At 37.8% G+C, this 24,820-nt stretch overlaps 1 protein-coding gene across 2 annotated transcripts in view; it reads right to left on the bottom strand.

The window, feature by feature from the left end:
* Positions 1-2,151: 2,151 nt before the first annotated feature.
* The window catches only part of DIAPH3 (diaphanous related formin 3), a 571,929-nt gene continuing 549,260 nt past the window's right edge, over positions 2,152-24,820 (bottom strand). For both annotated transcript variants that reach the window (XM_061171200.1, XM_061171201.1), the window contains one exon: positions 2,152-2,495. In XM_061171200.1, coding sequence (XP_061027183.1) covers positions 2,233-2,495 — 263 coding nt within the window. In that variant the 3' untranslated portion in view covers positions 2,152-2,232. The remainder of the gene's footprint in view (positions 2,496-24,820) is intronic.

Raw genomic sequence — 24,820 nt, 5'->3', positions numbered from 1 at the left:
AACAAGTCTTTGCTTTTGGACCACTCAGTGATCACTTAGCTGTCTGTGTTTTTGCCAAATTCTCTCCCCTGATGTGAGAAAAAGGGGAAGGGAATCTATTAGGGGCTTGTCACTAGCCTGGATGGAGCATCCTCACCAAGGCACTGACCAGTGTGCCTTTTATCCACTAATTCAAATGAACAAAATCTGTTTGCTCAGAAACACACACTTGTACCTCAATGTCTGCCTTCAAATTAAAGGTCATCTCTACAGTTTCCATCTGTAGTTGACTAAAGGAATATTAGGAATTTTAAAACCCTAATTATAACCCCCATCTATTGTTGAAAGAAATATCTGCAACAGAAACCAATGTTTCTTGGTTGGCTCTTACCTCTGTCAACTCTTTGTTTTGTGCTTTCCTTCTCATAGCTATAGCCCTCCTATTCAGGCCTGTTCAGAACAGGTTCCCTCAGCGAGGGCGAGGCAGTACAGGTGTGTACAGTTCCCGGCTCCTGGCCCTCGCCTGAAGGCTGTCCTTCAGCCTCTGCAGACAGATGCTCTGGGGGCTGATTGCTCAGCTTCGGGACTTCCCTGCCTTCCTCCGCCCCTGGGAGGTTGTGTCATCTTCACTTCCCTTTACTGGCCAGGCTGCTTCTCCCCTGTGTCTGCTCCCCGGCCCTAAGTTGACAGAGTATTTACCTGCCATCTGGTGTGTCCAAACTACTGGGTTGAATTTGTTTTATTTCTGAAAATCCCAAGTCTTTGCAAAATTATGATAAGAACAGTCAGAATTCCTTCATTTAACTTCTTTCCTTGTGGTTAGGGCTTCCACCTGCTTAAATGTATAAATGTCCTTCACCTTTCCTCATTTTTAAGATTTGCTCTCAGGAAAACAGGAATTGCAACTGGAGGGCAAAATGCACATTTCAGCAATACAGACGAGAACAATTTATTCCCACCTTGGCTGTGGATAACACTCTGTTCCCCAATGTCTATAACCAGGACCTGGCTCATAGTTCTAATTAATTAACTTTATTAACTTGGAGCTGAAAGGAGGTGACAACTTAAACAAGGAAATAAAAGGCAGTGGACCTCGAGGACTAGTTCCATGTTACTGCTTTTTAATTGGAGGTAAAAGAACAGTCACTTGCTTATTGTACGTCATAAAGCAGAAGAGATGCTTAGATAGACTGCAGAGCACAGTCTGTTTCCAGCTAATCCATGGAATATGGTAACTACAAAAAAAAAAGAAGCAATTTTTTTCATTTAGTGCAAGTAACAAGTTTATTTTCTTCGATATAGAATTAACAGAGTTAATTTCATGCCCCCAATGAGGTAAAATTGCAACATTTGCATAGGAAAGCTTTCCTTGAAACACTTCAGATCTTTGTTAAAGTTATTGATTGTCACATCAGAGAATCTGCAATTTCAAATTTGTTCACAGAAATTAAAAAATTCCTTACTTGGGAAGTTTCAAAATGGCAATTCGGTCCTAGAGTCATAATTACCGGGCGGGGGCGGGGTGGCGCGGGGGGAATGCTCTCCCGGCTAAGAGTTTCGGCAGCACTGTAATACTGTGTACATCCACTTTATACAAAGGCATGTACATTTTGCAAAGAGAGAGCATATATTCCTATTTATCATTCTTGGAACTGTGTTCAATTGCTGTATAGTCTCCTACAGGGTCTAATTAACATGAATTCAACAATGATGATAATGAGCTTACCAATCATTTCCTCATAGCTGTTATATTCAGTTTTATGTTTTCCGTGCTATGCTGATAGCATACAGATCCCAATTAAAGAGAAACCTGGGCCTATATAAATAACATAAACAAAATATACATGGGTATGTAGCAAGACTTGAGGTTGATGATTTGATGTTCATTAATGTTGGAAAATACTAAAGTAAAAATTACAGTGACTTGGGAAGATGGTATTTTCTTAAGGACACACTGCTGAACACATGGTCACCTGCCTGCTCTCTAAAGCATTATATAAAAATTCAACCACCAAATACAGAACACATGAACACCAGGAGACAAAAAAAGCATTAAAACCCATTACAATCTTGAGTAAGCCAAGACCTCAAGTACATAGGAAAAGCACTGCAATCATGTATTGAGTTTTATTTTTCTAATATATATCATAATTTAAAACCATATAAAGTCACTTATATAAGAAGCAATTTTTTCAAGTGGTATAGCTTAGAGCATGGCTTTATATTTGGCTTAATCATTTTTACCACTTTAATTTATAAAGCTCGTAATCTTGCCAGCAGGGCTTCAACTTCGGGAATGGATTCGTTTTTAGAAACCGAGCCAAGAAGTTCCATTTCCTTTTTTCTGTTGCTTTCTACATTACAGGCTTCCTTCTTCTCAGCTGCCTTGATCCTCTCGGTAGACGTGTGAGTGTCTAGATTATAATTAAGCTCCTTGGTGACTGCAGTCCTTGTTGAGCTGCAATTGATATTGTAGTGTGAATGTGACCCTTCTGTCAACTGCAACTTCTGATTTTCTACAGTAAGGAAGAAAGAAACATAAAACATATCACTGTGATAAGCAAGCACTGTGCACATTATGAAACATTAAAGTAATTATTGTCAACAAACAAGTCCTCTTAGACAGACTAAAGTAAAAAATATTCAAAAGAGTAAGGTAGATTTAAAATAAACACGCAGAGGTTAAGAATAAGCTAAAAAATATAAATAGACAACTATTTCATTAGCATTAATACTTATTTCCTACTTCTTCTGTGCCTGAAATGCCCATCACTCATTTATTAGCAAGGCTTGGTTCTGCATTTCATTTAGGTCTCTGCTCAAATGCTATCGAGAGAGGCCGTCTCTGACCATCCATCTAAAATAGCACTCACCTTTTCATCGCTCTATATTCTTACACTCATCTTTCCCGTCACAGAACTTATAACCACCGGACACATCATATACTTGTTTACTTGTCTGTTGTCTATCTCTTCACTAGAATGTAAGCTCTGAGATAGCAAGGACATTGTTCTAAATACTGCTGTAACGTCGGTGCCTAGGATGGCCGTGGAGCACAGCGGATGCTCAGTAAATATGCATTGGGCAAAGAATTTATTTCCACACTCTATGACCCAAGACAGACGTTAGTTTGAATAATAAAAAGATTAATTTCCTTTTCAAACAAATCCAAGGAGGAAAGTTTCTAATAGGAATTTTAAAATTCAATGCTTTCTTTTAAAAAAAAATACTGAATTTGGCAGGCAAATTGTTAAAACTTCCTAGCAAATCAAAATAATGTCATAATTTGCCAAATACGTACACATATATTCATACAGACCTGTAACCTATAAACACATATATATTCTTTCATTGGTAAGTGACAGTGATCCGGACTTATCCAGGCTGTGAGGAGAGAGGTGTAATAGCTAACGGCTAAATGGTGCTAGCTGATTGACTTTCCCAAAGAGCAACAGATTTTCTTTTAATTAACTTGACTCTCACATTGCACAACCTTATGAGTGATCTCTCTCGTAGATCTCAAATTTAAAAAAAAAAACCAGACACCCTCAATATTCATGTAACCTTGAACAGAGCTTGAAAATGGCTTCAACAAACTTGACATGACATTTAAAGTTTTTTGGTTATTTGCAGAGAGATGTTCCATTATCCCGGTAGTGATGACTTTGGAGCAGAAGCAGTCACTCATGACAGTGTGTTTTATGTGAGTGCTGAAAATTCCAACCGAAAACAGCTTGTACTTTAAAAGGTGGCTGCTGAAGATATTTACTGCACTGTCATTTCCTGACCAGGGGCCTCCGGTGATGGATGAGTATTTTACACACTTTCCTGGACAATCTCAACAAATTTTAGAAGTCTGATCACTTTTTAGCTCTTGGAAGAAAATAAATACACTTTTCCTATCATCACCTTCCCTATCAGGTGGGCAATTGTTACTCAGAAGTTACTAACAGTTCAGTGACTTTCTCTTAGAACCTCTTATGCTCTATAGTTTATAATGTACATATCATGTTTGCAGTAAAAAAGCACAGCTGACACTCTATTCCTACAGTTTCCATGACTGCACAAATTTATTTTTTTTCTAGCACCCACTCTCCTGCCCCAAGGTGTTTGAAAACTGCATCGTAGCTAAGTGCAAATTTTTAGTCAGCTTACTGCTCCTTCCCCCAAAACGTTCCTACCTTTTCTTGTCATTTGATTTCTTGTAAACGACTCCATCATGATGATATCTCCAACAAACTAGTTTATTCTGCTGCTGGGCAACTCTCATTACATTTTTGATGACAGAGAAGAGATTAAATTGGCTAAAATATGGGTCTGTAATATACATAACTAAAGTATTACACACCTTCCCTGGCTATAATGTATCAAGCCCAATTCCACATGTGGCAAAGTGAAAAGAGCATGGGATTTTAAGGTAAATCTGGGTTGAAATCCAACCCCTTGGCCCTAACAAGTTATCTCACCTCTTTGAGTCTCAGGTTCTAATAATCAATCTCCAAGAGAACTAAAGGAAAGGATGTGGGTGACACCTCCTTTGAGGTACCTCCCTCCAAGCTTTCCAAGGGAGACTTCTACCACCCAAGGCTTGTTCAGATGCTCTGACCGTTCTGACTTTCTGGTGACCATACCCATGAGAGCTGAAAGCCATTCTATTAATAGCTTGTATTTATGTAGCACCTTTATTTCTAAAGCATCTGTTGCACTTGAAACATTGCCACCGTCATTTTATAGATTGAGAGGTAAAAAGCAAAAGGAAGTTAAGTCATTTGCTTAGACTTAGTTACTGAGTAAATCAGTGGCAGAAGCCAAATGCTGTCTCTGGAGATAGTAAGGCTGTCTTAAAGAAATTTAAAAAGCTTTTTGCCAAGAAAAAGTGCTAAGTAATTCAAAGCTAAGTTTCATAATAACGATAGCCTGTACTTATACTTCAAAATGCTTTCTGACACATTTAATACGCCCAATAACTTTGTAAAGCAGATAGTATACCTATGTAAACTACCTCAGCACTGTATCTCCAAGGTCACACATAGACTCCTTTTCTCTCCTGGTATTACTTAAGTTCCTGACTGAGAACTTCAAGTTCGACCTTTATCCACTACAGTTCCCTAGCACTCATTGTCCATTCTCCTAGACAACCCTTTCAGCCCTTCTTCTCTCCCATCAAACGTCCAACCTGTTCTCCTTCACTCTCATTTCACTCACTCATAGAAGCAATCAGAAGAGGACCCCCATAAGCTTCCTGTGCCCCTGACACCTATCTGCTGATTGCAGGCACGCCCACTTCTTCCCTCCTGGGGATCTCCTGTGCTCCCCTCTGAGGACAACCAACCCCTCAACGTGGGTGCCAGCTTGTCCATCCCTCTGGCAGCTGTGCCCTCTCTCTACTGCACTGTAAAGGTTTCCTTCTTCATGCAATCATTCCCCTCAGCATATAAGTACTATGTAGTAACAGTCCCAACCTTTAGAGAAAAAAAAAAATCTCTATTTGATTCCACATCTTGCTCCATTTACTGCTTCCATTGTTGACTGCCTTTGTAGCAAAACATCTCAGAAGAATTGCCCATACTACTGTCTCATTTCCTCTCTTCCCATTTTTCTCTTGAACTCACTCCGATCATGCTTTTGACACTTTACTCTTCTGAAACAGCTCTCGTCAAGGCCACTAATTAACTAGTGTTGCCAAAAACAAGACCTGTATACTCACTTGGATATTTTTGTCCTCCTTTACTCGACCTATGGGTTTTTCTTTACTGTTTGCTCTTTGAACTTCTTTGGACCCTGAGGTGGATAACAATGGGTGGCCAATGCAGGCAAAAGTGTTTCCACCCTATTGAGAAAACTCCAGATAGTTGTGGGCTAGCTTTAGGGACAAAATGATAAGAAGAAAAACCAAGCTGGCATGTAACTCTTCTGTGGTTTTAGGTGGAGAATCTTTCATGAGAAGCAATAGACAAGATAGTATAAAATGGAAAGAGGTCATTCCTGAGACCACTGAAGAAATAAAAAAGAAAGTAAGGGGCTTATTTTAGAATGAGCTTATAGCTGTTAGAAATTCCTAGATAACACTTCTTCACTCCAGCCCTCACATTTATCTCTCAGCATCCCAACAGTCCCCATCTGGGTCCCCAGCCTTGGGAGGTCCAAACTGTGGAACTGAGGGAGTCACACCCTAAACTGCAAAATGACAAATGAAGTTGGGTTGGAGAATGAATCTCCTGTCCCACTGCAAACTAGAGAAAATGTTTACAAGTAGAGAAAGCTCTCAAGTTGCAAGTTCAATTTTATACAGAAATTTTATTACAATGTTGGTTCAAGACCAGATGTCTTTTGCCATTACTATTATTTTAAGAGTCCACTATTAGTGGTTTCATGTGGGTTGAACTGGAGACGCAAATTCTACATAAAAACATGCACTTAGTTTATAAATAGTTCACTTCAAACATCAGGGGGATACCACAACCCTGTGAGTTGGCGAAAACCCTATATAGGTGTTCAGAGGTATGAAATAAATTGTAGTTGGAGGCCAGTGGGCTCATAACCTTTTTTATATGAAAGTAGTTCCAAATACAAGATGACACACTTGGACACATGGACTCTTTCAGTGGAAGATAAAGCTGGGTGTCAATAAAAAGAGAAGAATTTTCTATTTCCCCTCAAGTCAAATCCTTACCAATACACATTTTTAAATGGAAACAAAAAACATTAAGGCAAAGTAGAATGATTGCTTAACTCTCCAAAGATAGGAAGATTGTGCTATTGTTTTATGAACTGAATCCAAGGCTTTTTTTTTTTTTTTTTGTCTTTAAGACACTATAATTGACGTCTGTGAAGAGAAGTATGATCTATCTAGGACTATTGCCAATATCCAGGCCCCTGGTGATTGGAGTACAGATGGGCAAGGACCAGCTGCCTTTCTTAGTGCTAGGTCAGTAAGGGAATCTAATCCACACATCTTGTATTTATGTTTCTGTGGAAATATTAAACAGGGTGAGAATACATGCTGTTTTCCTTTAAGATAGGAAAACTCACTTATATCAATTTAATTCCTCATATGATTCTTACTATAAGAATTGATTCTGGAGTCCCACAACAGCTTTTTCCTGAAATTAAATGAAAAGTTGAAAATTGTTGAAAAGTTGAATGGCTCTCAAATACAGAGAACCCAGTAGACTTAAAAAAGAGAGAGAGAGAGAGAGAGAGAGAGAGAATAAAAGCCTTAAACCACATCCGGGGCTGGATCCCACATGACCTTGGCAGACTACAGATTTGGATGACAAAGAAAGCTAAAAACAAACAAACAAAAAACCACCCCCAAACCCACCATCCTGAGCTAACTTTTGCATTGTTTCTTTTTTTTAAAAAAAAAATTTATTTATTTATTTATTTTTGGCTGCGTTGGGTCTTCGTTGCTGTGCATGGGCTTTCTCTAGTTGCAGCGAGCGGGGGCTCCTCTTCTTTGTGGTGCATGGGCTTCTCATTGTGGTGGCTTCTCTTGTTGTGGAGCATGGGCTCTAGGCACAAAGCCTTCAGTAGTGGTGGCACGTGGGCTCAGTAGTTGTGGCTCGCAGGCTCTAGAACGCGGGCTTCAGTAGTTGTGGCGCGCGGGCTTAGTTGCTCTGCGGCATGTGGGATCTTCCCGGACCAGGGCTCGAACCCGTGTCCTCTGCATTGGCAGGCAGATTCTTAACCACTGGGCCATCAGGGAAGTCCCTGCATTGTTTCTTAAGTAACACAAAAGACATAGGAACCGGGAAAGTTGCTGACAAAAATGAAAATATAAACATATGCAACTTGGCATCTAAATGAGAAAATATTTCAGCCAACAGCTGTTATGCTTCCTGAGCTAAGAAGGCAAGGCTAAGGCCCTGGCTGACAGCCCTTGGGGAAAACCCTCTCTGCTACAGGAAATCTCAGTTATGGTTCAGAAAGAGGCATTATTCCCTTTAAGTCGGTATTGATCCTCCATCACATTGTGGTTCTAATGGGCACTGGCTTCTCAGAAGTGCCAACTCTCAGATGAAATATAAAATTGAGCTCCTGCCTTTTGTGGTCAATGGTGAGCCTGTGGCAGCTTTGACAGGAGGAAGAATATAGAACTCTGGTGTTCTAAATTGACTGCATCTCTTCAGTCTTCCTGAAATTTGATCTCTCCTTACAATTCTTTACCTTTTGCTCTTAACTATTACTTTGACCTACTAAGTAGCTGTTTGTTTCACCCCAGCAATGCCATTACTTTGACAGGAGAAGAAAATGACACATAAATATAATTTTTAAAGCACTACTGGGTCTACATGATAGTAAAATGTGTGACAAATATGTTTTTAATCTATGCAATAACTGAAGTTAGAGCTGGCCGCCAGCAGCCCATATCCCTGTGGTTTTTCTTACTGTTGATTTACTGATGCTATAAATAATTGTCTTCCTTTTGCTTCATTTTGCTGTTTATTTTATCTTTTGTATTGAAAATATATAAAAATGATAAAAAGAGCAAAAAGGGCATTTTGTATATAGTTAAAGTCTTTTAGGAGTGCCAAGAAACTCTTATTGAAACCAATTATGTAGAAACAAAAACAAAAAAACAAAGCAGTTACTCCCCTAATTCAAACAAAACAAACAAGACAGAGATGATAGACAAAAGTTATTTCTGAATAAAGGAGATAATTGACAATTAAATTAGAAGGTTTTTTGCATAAACTCGTCATATATACACTTCTATTCAGTCTTGGTCTATTTCACTGCCCTTTAAATAAAAATTTAAAGACAGCACTGCCATTTTACAATTTCCTATACTGGCCTTCCTAATTTGACACAGTGTGAGAAGGAACTCGAGATGCTGCAGGCTCCTGGGCACAGGACAACCAGGATAAATCCAGCTCTTTTCTCTAAAGGGAATAGTAATGCAAACCCTTCCAGTCAACTGCTTATCTTTCTGATTTGTAATATATTACCTGAATTGAATGTCCCACTCTATATTTGCTTCCCTCTTTCTCACCTTTCTACCCAGTTTTTAGCAAATTCTAATTTGGCTTTCAGCCATACCTCTCTGTTAAAACTGCTCCTTACAAGATTATCAGAAGCCTCAAAATCCCTCAACTCAATGGAATTTTCCCATGCCTCATTTTCTCTTACAGTTGCAACACTTCAGAGTGTGTGTAATAAAGAATTTGGTTAGTCTTTTTCCCATTCCTGGGAGGTAGCCTCTAACCCCTTGAATTAACAGCTATTCACGGTGGGCCCCTCAGACCATGCCTAATAATTTATGCTAATGAGGTGACTCATGATGGGACCCTATTTAGGTTGTGGTAATGAGTGATTCAGAATGGGGGATGGCCAAATCAGAAAGACCAATCATGTGACTGGAGGGTTGGGAGGAGGAGACTGAGTTCAATCATGTGGCCTATCCATCATGCCCAAGTAATGAAGCCTCAGTACAAACTATGGGCACTGAGGATCAGGTGAGTTTCCCTGGTTGGCAATAAGTCTCATCACACACTGACAATATGATGCATATTGTCACACACTGATGCGCTGTAGGGTGGAGGGTAATATATCCCTGAGGACAACAGAAGTTTTATGTTTGGAACCTGTTTGGCTGGTTCTGGCTTGTGTCCTTTTGCTATAACAAAGCTGCAATAGTAAGTAGGGCATTTTCTTGAATTCTAGGCATCCTTCTAGTGAATTATTGAATCTGAGGGGAGAGTGAAAACTCCTAAATTTGTACCCAGCTGGTCAGAAGTGTGGGAGGACTTGGGAACCCTCAAACTTGCAGCTAGTGTATGAAGTAAGGGCAGTCTTTTAGAGGACTGTGACTTGTAAAGTTTGGCCTCACTCCGGACAGCTGGCGTCATAAGTCATTACAGAATGTTATCTATAACTTAACATCAGTATCATAGCCTTACCCGTATGCATAGATATGCTATAGTTTGCAAGCAATTTCCCCACACATCTACTCATTTTACTCTTATAACACTCCTGTGAGATAAGTGACATGGATGTATTTACCTTGTTTTACATAGAGTTGAGGCAGCAGACATAACTTTCAGGCAGAGCCAGAGACAAAACTCAAGTCTTCAGACCCCTGGTTAGCACCTTCCATCATGACAAGGCCCTTTACCATGCTTACTCTTCCACTTATTGATGATTCATTCTTAGTCTTCTAATTTACTTTACCTTCTCAGACCTCCCAAACACAAGGATACCTCTCTTCGTGTGACCATTTCTCATGGTTAGATCCTTGGCTCATTTCTGTCCTTTCTACATTCTCTTTACCAAGATCTCACAGCTTCAACCATCTCCTCCAGGAAGGAGACGCCCACATCCGCATCTCCAGCCCTAATGGGAGAGCTTTGGTACTGTGCTTACCTCAGCATTTCCACCTAAACGCCCTACCATAATCACACAACACATTTTCGAGTCAAACTTTCACATTCAAAGCAACTTCCTCTTCACACTAACATACCAAAACCAATCATAGCATCTGTTTACCAGTCCTGCTATCTGTCACTGACAGCTGTCTCAGCTACCAGGCACTTGTGGTCACCAGTGTGTGGCTTAGCAGCTACTAAATAAATGGTTTCTAAAGTATGCAATTGCCTGTCAGCTAATAGATACCAGATAATAAATAATTTATTTATTTATAAATTATAAATAATCGGTTGGTCTGGTGGTTTATAAGGACAAGAAGGTAGGAAAATTACACAGGGATACGGTTTGATATTACAGTTATTGAACATATACTATATATTAAACCCTTTACATGTTATTTAAAAATTTTCTAACAACACTAAAATATAGGTATTAACAACTGTTTCATAAATGAGGAAATTGAGGTTTAGAGAAGTTCATGAACTGTCAAGGCCACACAGACTTTGATATTTGCTTCTGGGAAACCCAATCCAAATCTTATTCCCCCATGGCTCTGGGGGCACACGACGAGACCATGGCAAAAAGATACTGTGAAAAGTAAAGAGCACTTTATATTTTGGGGTTTGAAGACAGGCCTATTCCCAGTGCTAATGACCAGGAAGGAAGGTGTTTTCCTGAAGCCATTTCTAAGTAGTATCTTACAGTGTGCTTTCAAGTATTTTTCTTTATTTTTTATATATCCTAATTCAATATTTATTAGATATTTCAAATGTACAGATTTTTTTTTCTGAATGAGTAACGTATGCTATTTCAACTCCATTTCACTTTCATAGAATCATATAATATAGAATCATGTAACCTCAGGATTGGAAAGCCCTTAGTTAGTTGGTAGAACCACCTATCCAATGCTTGAATTCCATTTACTCAGCATCCTGTCAAGTGGCAGTCTAGCCTAAGTTTGAAGACCTCCAGTCATAGCCTCACAATCTCACAAGGTAATATATTCCTCTACTAATTAAATGTTTTACTTTATATTTATCTGGTGTTTGCTCCCCTGAAATCTTAGTCACTAGCCCTACTGATTTTCTCACTGGGCTATATTAAGAGAGTCTAATTTCTCTTCCACTCACCAGCCCTTCAAATACTTAAAGACAGCTATCACACTCCCCAAATCTTTGCCAAGCCAAACAGCCACAATTTCTTCAACTGTCCCTCCAGAGATCATGAGCTGAAGTTATGGTTAAGTCAACTCATTAGTTAACCTGCTGTGTACTTATCCACCATGCTAGGTGCTGAGTCCTTGAAACATTTAGGGTCCTGTCATTTCTATTATGAACATACAAAACCATATTCATTTAGTAGTTCAAAATTACGGAAAAAAACCCAAACCCAACTAGTGTATCCAGTACTATAACACAAAAGAATAATCTGCTCAGAGAATCCTTTTGAATATAACCTTTAAAAAATTTCCATGTAGACTTAATACTTGAAGTTGGAGAGGAACCAATATGGCAGAGTAGAAGGACGTGCTCTCACTCCCTCTAGTGAGAACACCAGAATCACAACTAGCTGCTGGACAATCATTGACAGGAAGACACTGGAACTCACCAAAAAAGATACCCCACATCAAAAGACAAAGGAGAAGCCAAAATGAGATGGTAGGAGGGGTGCAATCACAGTAAAATCAAATCCCATAACTGCTGGGTGGGTGACTCACAGACTGGAGAACACTTACACGACAGAAGTCCACCCACTGGAGTGAAGGTTCTGAGCCCCATATCAGGCTTCCCAACCTGGGGGTCCAGCAACGGGAGGAGGAAGTCCTAGAGAATCAGACTTTGAAGCCTAGTGTGAATTGATTGCAGGACTTCGACAGGACTGGGGGAAACAGAGACTCCACTCTGGGAGGGCACACACAAAGTAGTGTGCGCATCGGGACCCGGGGAGGGAGCAGTGACCCCAGGGGAGACTGAACCAGAACTACCTGCTAATGTTGGAGGGTCTCCTGCAGAGGCGGGGGGTGGCTGTGGCTCACTGTGGGGACAAGGACACTGGCAGCAGAAGTTCTGGGAAGTACTCCTTGGTGTGAGCCCTCCCAGAGTCTGTCATTAACTCCACCAAAGAGCCCAGGTAGGCTCCAGTGTTGGGTTGCCTCAGGGCAAACAACCTGACAGGGAGGGAACCCAGGCCAAACCATCAACAGTCAAGCAGATTAAAGTTTTACTGAGCTCTGCCCACCAGAGCAACAGCCAGCTCTACCCACCACAAGTCCCTCCCATCAGTAAACTTACACAAGCCTCTTAGATAGCCTCATCCAGCAGAGGGCAGACAGCAGAAGCAAGAAGAACTACAGTCCTGCAGCCTGTGGAACAAAAACCACATTCACAGAAAGATAGACAAGATTAAAGGCAGAGGGGTATGTACCAGATGAAGGAACAAGATAAAACCACAGAAAAACAAATAAGTGAAGTGGAGATAGGCAACCTTCCAGAAAAAGAATAATGATAGTGAAGATGATCCAGGACCTCGGAAAAAGAATGGAGGCAAAGATCGAGAAGATGCAAGAAATGTTTAACAAAGACCTAGAAGAATTAAAGAACAAACAAACAGAGATGAACAATACAATAACTGAAATGAAAACTACACTAGAAGGAATCAATAGCAGAATAACTGAGGCAGAAAACTGGATAAGTGACCTGGAAGACAGAATGGTGGAATTCACTGCTGTGGAACAGAATAAAGAAAAAAGAATGAAAAGAAATGAAGACAGCCTAAGAGACCTCTGGGACAACATTAAACGCAACAACATTTGCCTTATAAGGGTCCCAGAAGGACAAGAGAGAGAGAAAGGACCAGAGAAAATATTTGAAGAGATTATAGTTGAAAACTTCCCTAACATGGGAAAGGAAATAGCCACCCAAGTCCAGGAAGCGCAGTGAGTCCCATACAGGATAAATCCAAGGAGAAACACACTGAGACACATAGTAATCAAATTGGCAAAAATTAAAGAGAAAGAAAAATTATTGAAAGCAGCAAGGGAAAAATGACAAATAACATACAAGGGAATTCCCATAAGGTTAACAGCTGATTTCTCAGCAGAAACTCTACAAGCCAGAAGGGAGTGGCATGCTATACTTAAAGTGATGAAAGGGAAGAATCTACAACCAAGATTACTCTACCCGGCAAGGATCTCATTCAGATTCAAAGGAGAAATCAAAAGCTTTACAGACAAGCAAAAGCTAAGAGAATTTAGCACCACCAAACCAGCTCTACAACAAATGCGAAAGGAACTTCTTTTAGGGGGAAACACAAGAGAAGAAAAGGACCTACAAAAACAAACCCAAAACAATTAAAAAAATGGTCATAGGAACATACATATCGATAATTACCTTAAACGTGAATGGATTAAAGGCTCCGACCAAAAGACACAGGCTTGCTGAATGGATACAAAAACAAGACCCATATATATGCTGTCTACAGGAGACCCACTGAAGACCTAGGGACACATACAGACTGAAATTGAGGGGATGGAAAAAGATATCCTATGCAAATGGAAATCAAAAGAAAGCTGGAGTAGCTATACTCATATCAGATAAAATAGACTTTAAAATAAAGAATGTTACAAGAGACAAGGAAGGACACTAAATAATGATCAAGGGATCAATCCAAGAAGAAGATATAACAATTATAAATATATATGCACCCAACATAGGAGCACCTCAACACATAAGGCAACTGGTAACAGCTACAAAAGAGGAAATCGACAGTAACACAATAATAGTGGGGGATTTTAACACCTCACTTACACCAATGGACAGAACATCCAAAATGAAAATAAATAAGGAAACGGAAGCTTTAAATGACACAATAGACCAGATAGATTTAATTGACATGTATAGGACATTCCATCCCAAAACAGCAGATCACACTTTCTTCTCAAGTGAGCACGGAACATTCTCCAGGATAGATCACATCTTGGGTCACAAATCAAGCCTCAGTAAATTTAAGAAAATTGAAATCATATCAAGTATCTTTTCTGACCACAATGCTATGAGATTAGAAATGAATTACAGGGAAAAAAAACATAAAAAACACAAACACATGGAGGCTAAACAATACGTTACTAAATAACCAAGAGATCACTGAAGAAATCAAAGAGGAAATCAAAAAATACCTAGAGACAAATGACAATGAAAACATAACGATCCAAAACCTATGGGAGGCAGCAAAAGCAGTTCTAAGAGGGAAGTTTACAGCTATACAAGCCTACCTCAAGAAACAAGAAAAATCTCAAATAAACAATCTAAACCTTACACCTAAAGGAACTAGAGAAAGAAGAACAAACAAAACCCAAAGTTAGCAGAAGGAAAGAAATCATAAAGATCAGAGCAGAAATAAATGAAATAGAAACAAAGAAAACAATAGCAAAGATCAATAAAACTAAAAGCTGGTTCTTTGAGAAGATAAACAAAATTGATAAACCATTAGCCAGACTCATCAAGAAAAAGAGGCAGAGGACTCAAACCAATAAAATTAGAAATGAAAAAGGAGAAGTTACAACAGACACCACAGAAATACAAAGCATCCTAAGAGACTAGTACAAGCAACTCTATGCCAATAAAATGGACAACCTGGAAGAAATGGACAAATTCTTAGAAAAGTATAACCTTCCAAGACTGAATCAGGAAGAAATAGAAAATATGAACAGACCAATCACAAGTAATGAAATTGAAACTGTGATTAAAAATCTTCCAACAAACAGAAGTCCAGGACCATATGGCTTCACAGGTGAAATCTATCAAACATTTAGTGAAGAGCTAACACCCATCCTTCTCAAACTCTTCCAAAAAATTGCAGATGGAGGAACACTCCCAAACTCATTCTATGAGGCCACCATCACCCTGATACCAAAACCAGACAAAGATATTACAAAAAAAGAAAATTACAGACCAATATCACTGATGAATGTAGATGCAAAAATCCTCAACAAAATACTAGCAAACAGAATCCAACAACACATTAAAAGGATCATACACCATGATCAAGTGGGATTTATCCCAGGGATGCAAGGATTCTTCAATATATGCAAATCAATCAATGTGATACACCATGTTAACACATTGAAGAATAAAAACCATATGATCATCTCAATAGATGCAGAAAAGTTTTGACAAAATTCAACACCCATTTATCATAAAAACTCTCCAGAAAGTGGGCATAGAGGGAACCTACCTCAACATAATAAAGGCCATATACAACAAACCCACAGCAAACATCATTCTCAACGGTGAAAAACTGAAAGCATTTCCTCTAAGATCAGAAACGAGACAAGGATGTCCACTCTCACCCCTATTATTCAACATAGTTTTGGAAGTCCTAGCCACGGCAATCAGAGAAGAAAAAGAAATAAAAGGAATACAAATTGGAAAAGAAGAAGTAAAACTGTCACTGTTTGCAGACGACATGATACTATACATAGAGAATCCTAAAAATGCCACCAGAAAACTACTAGAGCTAATCAATGAATTTGGTAAAGTTGCAGGATACAAAATTAATGCACAGAAATCTCTTGCATTCCTATACACTAACGATGAAAAATCTGAAAGAGAAATTATGGAAACACTCCCATTTACCATTGCAACAAAAAGAATAAAATACCTAGGGATAAACCTACGTAGGGAGACAAAAGACCTGTTTGCAGAAAAGTATAGGACACTGATGAAAGAAATTAAAGATGATACCAACAGATGGAGAGATATACCATGTCCTTGGATTGGAAGAATCAATATTGTGAAAATGACTGTAATACCCAAAGCAATCTACAGATTCAATGTAATCCCTATCAAATTAACAATGGCATTTTTTACGGAACTAGAACAAAAAATCTTAAAATTTGTATGGAGACACAAATACCCCGAATAGCAAAAGCAGTCTTGAGGGGAAAAAAATGGAGCTGGAGAAATCAGACTCCCTGACTTCAGACTATACTACAAAGGTACAGTAATCAAGACAATATGGTACTGGCACAAAAACAGAAACATAGATCAATGGAACAAGATAGAAAGCCCAGAGATAAACCTACGCACCTATGGTCAACTGATCTATGACAAAGGAGGCAAGGATATACAATGGAGAAAAGACAGTGTTTTCAATAAGTGATGCTGGGAAAACTGGACAGCTACATGTAAAAGAATGAATTTAGAACACTCCCTAACACCATACACAAAAATAAACTCAAAATGGATTCGAGACCTAAATGTAAGACCGGACACTATAAAACTCTTAGAGGAAAACATAGGAAGAACACTCTTTCACATAAATCACAGCAGGATCTTTTTTGATCCACCTCCTAGAGTAATGGAAATAAAAACAAAAAGAAACAAATGAGACCTAATGAAACTTCAAAGCTTCTGCACAACAAAGGAAACCATAAACAAGACGAAAAGACAACCCTCAGAATGGGAGAAAATATTTGCAAATGAATCAATGGACAAAGGATTAATCTCCAAAATATATAAACAGCTCATGCAGCTCAATATTAAAGAAACAAACAACTCAATCCAAAAATGGGCAGAAGACCTAAATAGACATTTCTCCAAAGAAGACATACAGATGGCCAAGAAGCACATGAAAAGCTGCTCAACATCACTAATTATTAGAGAAATGCAAATCAAAACTACAATGAGGTATCACCTCACACCAGTTAGAATGGGCATCATCAGAAAATCTACAAACAACAAATGCTGGAGAGGGTGTGGAGAAAAGGGAACCCTCTTGCACTGTTGGTGGGAATGTAAATTGATACAGCCACTCTGGAGAACAATATGGAGGTTCCTTAAAAAACTGAAAATAGAATTACCATATGACCCAGCAATCCCACTACTGGGCATATACCCAGAGAAAACCGTAATTCAAAAAGACACATGCACCCCAATGTTCATTGCAGCACTATTTACAATAGCCAGGTCATGGAAGCAACCTAAATGTCCATCAACAGACGAATGGATAAAGAAGTTGTGGTACATATATACAATGGAATATTACTCAGCCATAAAAAGTAACGAAATTGGGTCATATGTTGAGACGTGGATGGATCTAGAGACTGTCATACAGAGTGAAGTAAGTCAGAAAAAGAAAAACAAATGTCGTATATTAACGCATGTATGTGGAACCTAGAAAAGTGGTACAGATGAACCAGTTTGCAGGGCAGAAGTTGAGACACAGATGTAGAGAACAAACGTATGGACACCAAGGGGGGAAAATCATGGTGGGGTGCGGATGGTGGTGTGCTGAATTGGGCGATTGGGATTGACATGTATACAGTGATGGGTATAATATTGATGACTAATAAGAACCTGCTGTATAAAAAAATAAATAAAATAAAATTAAAAAATTAAAAAAAAAACAAAAAACTTGAAGTTGAATTTCAGCCTAATAAAAGCTGCTTAAAACTACGTGTTTTTATTAATTAGAGAATTCAATCCTGGGATACATTTGTAATGAAGATGATTTTAAATGAAATAATTTTATGTATGACTTTATATATAGAAATGTTCCTTTACTTCTCCCCAGCTTGTCAGTAAATATAAATGCCACTAGCTATATCCAGGAGATAGTAATATGTTCAAAGAGCAAGAGAAACAAACTCATATCCATCTAATTCTGATCTAACTTGCTAGAATGTAAGCTCCATGAAGGCAAACATCTTTGTTTTATTCACTTAGAATAAAACAGTACTTAGAATAGTGCCTGCTTTATAACGAGTATTTAAAACATCATTTCTTGAGTGACTGAACCTAAGCATGGCATAATTTTACCACCTTGTTTCATATTAATCCTTCCCAAAGAAAACACTTCAGAATAACATTCCCTGAATAACGAACTGATTACATGTCATTTTTATTTAATGTATATTTTTGTGCTTTCTGGCCTCTTGAGGACCTAGCCTTGAGTCTAGAATAACACTGTCCAATAGAAATATGAGTGTCATGAACGCGGGCTACATAAGCTACTTAAAAGTTTCTAGTAGTCACATTAAATATTGGGAAAGAAAATCAGGTGTAACTAATTTTAACAATATATTTTACTTAACCAAATGTCAACTATTATTTCAATATGTAAACAAAATAAAAAATGTATTAATGAAATCTTTAACATTTTTTTTTGTACTAAGCCTTTCAAAATCAAATATGTATTGTACACTTAGAGATCATCTTAATTCAGACTAGCCACATTTCAAGAGCTCAAGAGCCACATATGGCTATTGGCTACTATATTGGTAGCATAGGAACCTGGAGTTCCTAGTGTTAATACCTGTAAATTTTTGAGTCAGATATCTTCATAGAAAATTACAGTGATGAGAAACAATCTCAGTTGGATTTTGTACTGTTAGAAAGCTAATAATTATTATTAAAAAGAATTCAGGAATTATAATTTTTTAAACTTTAGTTAGACGTTCAAATTGGAATAATTCATATCCTAATGGAAATTAATATTGTTCATTTCCCCATATTTACTAAAAATACTTCTATAATTTGTTATAAGGCACTATATAGGGATGTATGGTTCACAGGGCTAAAGCAAAAGTAAGTAATATCAAGATCACAGGCCCCAAACTTATATGGATATGCACTTTGGAACTTTTCTCCTCAGTATCAGGGATGCATTTATATCAGCAATTTATTTCCCTGTGTAATTCAGACTAGTAATCTTAGCTTTGTTCTATGGTCACAGATTGTATAATAATCATAATTAGTTATCAAATAAATATGTGCTGTTTGAATTACATAGGGAAATGAATTGCAGATATAAATACAACCCAAATACTGAGGAAAAAAAATCCAAAAATACATACCTTATTGAGATTAGGTCAGTAAGTGAAAGATAAAGTATGAATGGAATCAGTTATTACAGAAGGAAAATGCTTTCAAACATTATTTTTTTAGCTACATGAAAAACAATCAAGTGAAAGAATGCAATGTTCCAAAATTTAGCATTTCACTGTGATCTTGTTTTATACAGAAAGGAAGACACAGTTGTACATTCCTAGGTAATTTGGATTTACGTAGCTTCTGTGAATGGTAAAACAGACAATGGCTAAAGATTCAAAATGCAATCGTGAAATTGATTGCTATAATGACATACCTACTGTTTTCTACTATCTCTGTTTTGACATATGTTTATCTAGCCCCCAAGGCATAGGGAGACCAGGTTACCATTCAGACTCTTCTATTTTTACTTCATAGTTCTGTAGACATTTTAGTAAATCAGTGAAAATTAGAAGGATCTAACATTAAATGTGACTCTCCTTCTTTCCAAAACGAGATTGACCTTTATTTCTTGCCACTCTCTTATTCAAATTGGAACAGGACCTACATTGGGGCCAGGTGCACAGAGGTGCCACTATTAAGGCTGGAAGACCTGCCTTTTTTGATTGTTCTATTCATAGCCCAGCAGCATTATCATGTACTGTATTGATGGTACCAAGTTTCATTATGAAATCTTAAACTACTTCTAAGATTTTGGTTTCTTGTATTTCTAGAAAATGAGTAAAAAAAATTTTGGCATGAGTCATTGCCATTACCTTAGAGAGGAGCTCAGGCTAGTAAACTACTGCCTCCTACTGTCAGTTTGAGGAAAGAAGTACCTCAGAGGATCTTACTCAACCATATTCCTTTTATACAGATTTACAGATCACTGGCCTTCTTCGTCCAAAGTAAAATTCTGCATACTATGCCCTTGGACTGGTAACCTAGGAAGATATGTTGATGTTTTCTGAATTTCTCTGAATTCTTTCCCGGCTTAGACTACTACATATGTGACAAAAATCCAACAAATACTCTGAGTATGGATCTTATCCACTAAAAAAAAAAAAGAAAAAATAAAAGGCTGCCTTTAACAATAATTCCCACATACATATCAGAAGGAAAAGGCAAGAAAAAAAACTATATTATTTTGAAATATTATAGCAGATTTCTCCTAAATAAAAAATATTAACAAGTATGAGCTAAAATAATATAGTAGGACATAGAACAGAAATGTTTAAAAGCTTAAAGTTATGTTTCTAAAATATGGAAGGGGTACATGACAATTTAGGGTAAAAACTACTCATTTTTAGAACTAGCATATTTGGATCAATGACTTGGGTGCTGGATGTAGAGTCGCTTGTGCTCAGCCTGCAATCTGACTTCTGATGGTTTTGGCTGAGTCAAAGAATATTGATCTGCATTTTAAAGGTGAAATTTTTGATTGGCAAAATAAGTCAGGCAAAGAAGACCTTTCTTAGAAGCTGCTCCCTTTTAATGAGGAAACAGTAAAAGGAATAAGTCAATGTCACTTCAGTTATTTTCTTGCAAATAAAACCCTAAGCTTGGTTCCTATGAAACCCCACGCTACACTGAGATCTCTGAAAAATTGGTTTCTGTAAACAACTCATTTTGAATGCAGTATAGGCTGGGCCTGCACTTCCTAAGACCCTATGGATGCACAGTTGGATCTGACCACGTAATTCCCTCTTTCCATTTACTGCTATAGATTCCTGCCTCAGGCTTCGCTAGCCAGCAGGGACTGTTTCCTCAAAGACCCGCTTCTACCCATCTTCCCAGGGCTTTGGAGCACCTCCTGTCTCTATGGTAACACGAAACACAAAGCAGCAGAAATGTACCGTACAGCAGGCAGAAAAGAAAGAAATTAGAGTGCAGTACTCTTGGCAAGCTAAAGAAGGTGCTGACTGCAGGAAAATGGACAGAGGACAAGATGGAGCAATTGTTAGTTGTCCCATTTCTTGTATATTCTCCTAAAAGAGCTACAAGTGTTAGCACAGAAGAAGCCTTAAAGTATATGGAACTTTATAATCCACAAGGTATTTGAAATTTTAAAAAAATTACTGCAGATCCACACTAGCCATATATGTCCAGCAATTTATAGTTCATTAAACTATTGAGATGAAAGTATTCAGTTAATTGAGATACCAAGTATGAAAAGAAAAAAATTAAATCAAATATTCCAAAATGGTTTATGTTAAAGACAGGAAAATATGTTACTATCATATGGCAGAATGTTCTCATTTTTTATTATTCAGCCTTAAGATAATGTGAATTTTCTTAGTTTTTTTCAGTTTGGGGCACCATACTAAACGGAATATCTAAGTCTATTTAGTTCAGTGTTTTAGTATAATCAGTTCATCTCCCCAAATTGTTGGTCAATTCCAATCTGCTTCCTGTTTACAAACAGCATCCTTAACTTGTGATGAAGTATATAAGGAACGGTAATGCTGTTCAATCTGAATCAGAAAATATTCACATAAACCTATAACATCTGCACATTATGAAAGACATATTATTCATATAGACATTTGATAGCTATTCTAAAAAAATTTCATGCAAACCTATAAAATAATGCTGAACATCGATGCTGGAAGCTTGCTATGAACTTCAGAATGTCTATTAAAAATGCTGTAGAGAACACCTGACTACTGGGCCTCAGGGGAGCATCTGCTGACACATTTCAAGCACCTGAACTCAGAGATTCACAAAGTTGGTTCTGGACTCTGTCCTTTGAGGCAGCACCCCAACAATCAGAGCAGCAGAAATTCAGAGCAACTATAATTTCTAGTTATAAAATTTTCTATACACTCACTTGTATAACTCTATTATTAGGAGCTGAGATTTCTTTCCATAGTCTTAGTTTGTTGTTGTTTTTTTAACCCATCAACTGAGATGCAGCAATGAGCTATAGCCACTAGAGGTCAGACAGTTACACCTGTCACTAATTAAGTTGGTATTATAGCACCTTGAATAACTTTTAGTGACTTAAAAATATGGAACATAATACATTCTTTTACAACTGTTACAATATAGTAATAATATGTCTGCTAATTGACTATTCTATTTCTAATGGTCTTAGATTTTGCAGTGGTACCAGCTTTCCATATGGGCTCTCACTTGATTGGAAGAGGAAAGAAACCATTGCAAATAATGGAATCCCACAACATAAAAAGGGTTCTTCTGGACTATAACAGAGAAGTGCTGTGTTCTGCAGTTTTACCAAGTCCATTTGGTGACCCTAACAGTCACGGCCCTTCCAACATGAATAACTTTATTTCTCTAATGTAATAGCTTTTGTCTGTTTCCTCGTGGAGTATACAAGCCTTATCATCTTATATCTTATCAGAGGAAAGAAGTAATCATAATGAAGGGGTGGGTCACTCCTCATCTGTCCAATGAGGTTTACTATGTGACAAACCAAAAATATTGGTTAAAAAAAACAACAACAAAATTTTCAACTATAACACAATCTGCGAAGATGGAACTCAGGTTTAGTTCTAACAAAAATATAGTCATTATCACCATCTTATTATAATGAATAAAATTACAATTAATAAAATAATTGTATGTAAGGTTCCCCCCCCCCACTTCAGGTTTTGTTTTATAAAAGACTAATAATAAAAACAATACTAATGTGTTTGAGCAGTTAAGTGCCCGCCTGCACGAGGTGTTTTACATGAGTCATCATACAATCTAATGGAGTGTGACATTTATTCTCCCCATTTCACAGTTGAGGAAGGGATGCGTTGAGGGGTTAAGAAACTTGCCCAAGGTCAGGAGGAAAGTGAGGGTGGAGGGAGGATTCAAGCACAATTGGAGCCAGATTCAGCTCCAGGCTTCAAACTATAGCACTGTTATCTAACTGGAAAAAAAAAAAAAAAAGCTACAAATGCTGAAGGAGAAGCAGACAGTATTCCTATATTAGCACAAGGAACCAAAAAGGAACTATGAGACACTTCACTTTTACCGATATTGTTTCTGACAAATACCTTAACAATTTATTGAGCTCTCTAGTTGAAATGAACCAGGAATATACTTTTCCAGGGTTTTTGCTTGTATGGTATAAAGTACTGCCTGTACTTAAAACTGCAATATAACTAGTTTTTCATAGAAGCAAAATCTATGGCCCAGATTCACTAGTACATTAGAAAATAGGTAAAGCTAGTTATTTTGACATTATTACATGTAATAACTTTACATTTTAATTGATACTACCCAATTTGTACCAAGGAGAGTCCAGAGTTATAAAATTTTCTAGTTTTTAAAAAAATAAAATGAACTAACCACAAATGCCTCAATTCTATCTTAAATTAGAAAATTTTTGCATATAGTTTTTCTCTTACTAGCAATCCATATTTGAGGAAATTACTATTCCTTAAACTAAGACATGCATTTTTTTAGCTGTACTTATGCAGTGAACTCTATATGCAATTCTTCTACCCGTCTCTATTCCTCTGTCCTAAGCATTGCCTACAATAATCTATAATCCCTCGAGTCTCATCAAATGCTACCTCCTGATTTCTCAAAAGGTCGTGACGTCCCTTGCCTTCTGTTGTACTTCTTTCATGTGTTACACATCCTGTTTGCTTAGTGTTATAGTTTTTTTTTTTTTTTTTTAGTGTTATAGTTTTTTGTGTCCCTGCTACAGGCCAGAGTCGAGTGACAAGACCATAAACTACTGGAAGTAGGATCTGTGTTCTTCTAATCCCTCGTGGTGTTAGAAGCAGTGCTTTATATGTAGATGTGTGTTGTATTTCATCATAAGAGTCAAGGGGGCAGAGTCTATGTTCCATCATTTTTGGGCATGATGTAGGATACAAGATGGACAACTGCTTTCACTCCTTTAGTCAAAAAACGCTGAGTATGTACAGTGGGCCACGCTATGCTAAGTGTCAGGAATACAGCAGAGAATAAGCAGACATGGCTCCTGCCTTCAGGAAGCCTACAATCTAACTGCCTTGACATATCTATATTTATAGAGATATTTCCTTATTATCTTCCATATATAACAAAGAGAAATAGCAAGAACTGCTCAAAGTGTTCTGAGCTGTCAATTATGTCTCTCACTTTTTTAATGCATTATTGGATTCGGTATCTGTTACGGCTTTTAGCAAAACTAGGATCCATGCCTCTTAAATAATAAACACAAATGTTTAAGTCCTGTGGGTGTGTTAGATTTCAAAAGAGAATGCGTAGGGTGCAGGGGGATATGTCACTTGTAGCAGATGATGAAGAAGGGAACAGAAGCAGTGTTGAAGGTAACAGGGCCTAATCAGAGAAAATCTAAGGAGAGCAAATGAACTAGGCTACTTGCGGGATGGATTGACAGGCAAGAGACAGGGAGGGAAAAAAAGAGGCTATGTAGAAATGCAGGTAAGGAGCTGATCAAATCAGGAATAGGGTGAATTGGGCAGGATTTGGGGAATACCATATGAAGAAGGAGATGGATTTGTAATCAGAAGTTCTGAGTTCGAGACACTTTTGTTCCAGATGTAGTTGAGAATGGTGGCTGCCTCCACTGTTCTTTCCTTGCAGTTAAAGTCCTATTATTCTCCTTGATGTCAACACTGTATTAAAAGGGAGAAGTATGACCTGAATTCATCATTCCACCTGGCCCACTCTTAAGACACTGGTGTTGCAGTTTTCCA

Source organism: Eubalaena glacialis, chromosome 16, assembly GCF_028564815.1.
Source record: "Eubalaena glacialis isolate mEubGla1 chromosome 16, mEubGla1.1.hap2.+ XY, whole genome shotgun sequence".
In the NCBI taxonomy this organism is placed as follows: domain Eukaryota; kingdom Metazoa; phylum Chordata; class Mammalia; order Artiodactyla; family Balaenidae; genus Eubalaena; species Eubalaena glacialis.
The sequence above is the reverse complement of the archived record's forward strand: the minus strand, read 5'-3'. Positions and strand labels throughout refer to the sequence as shown.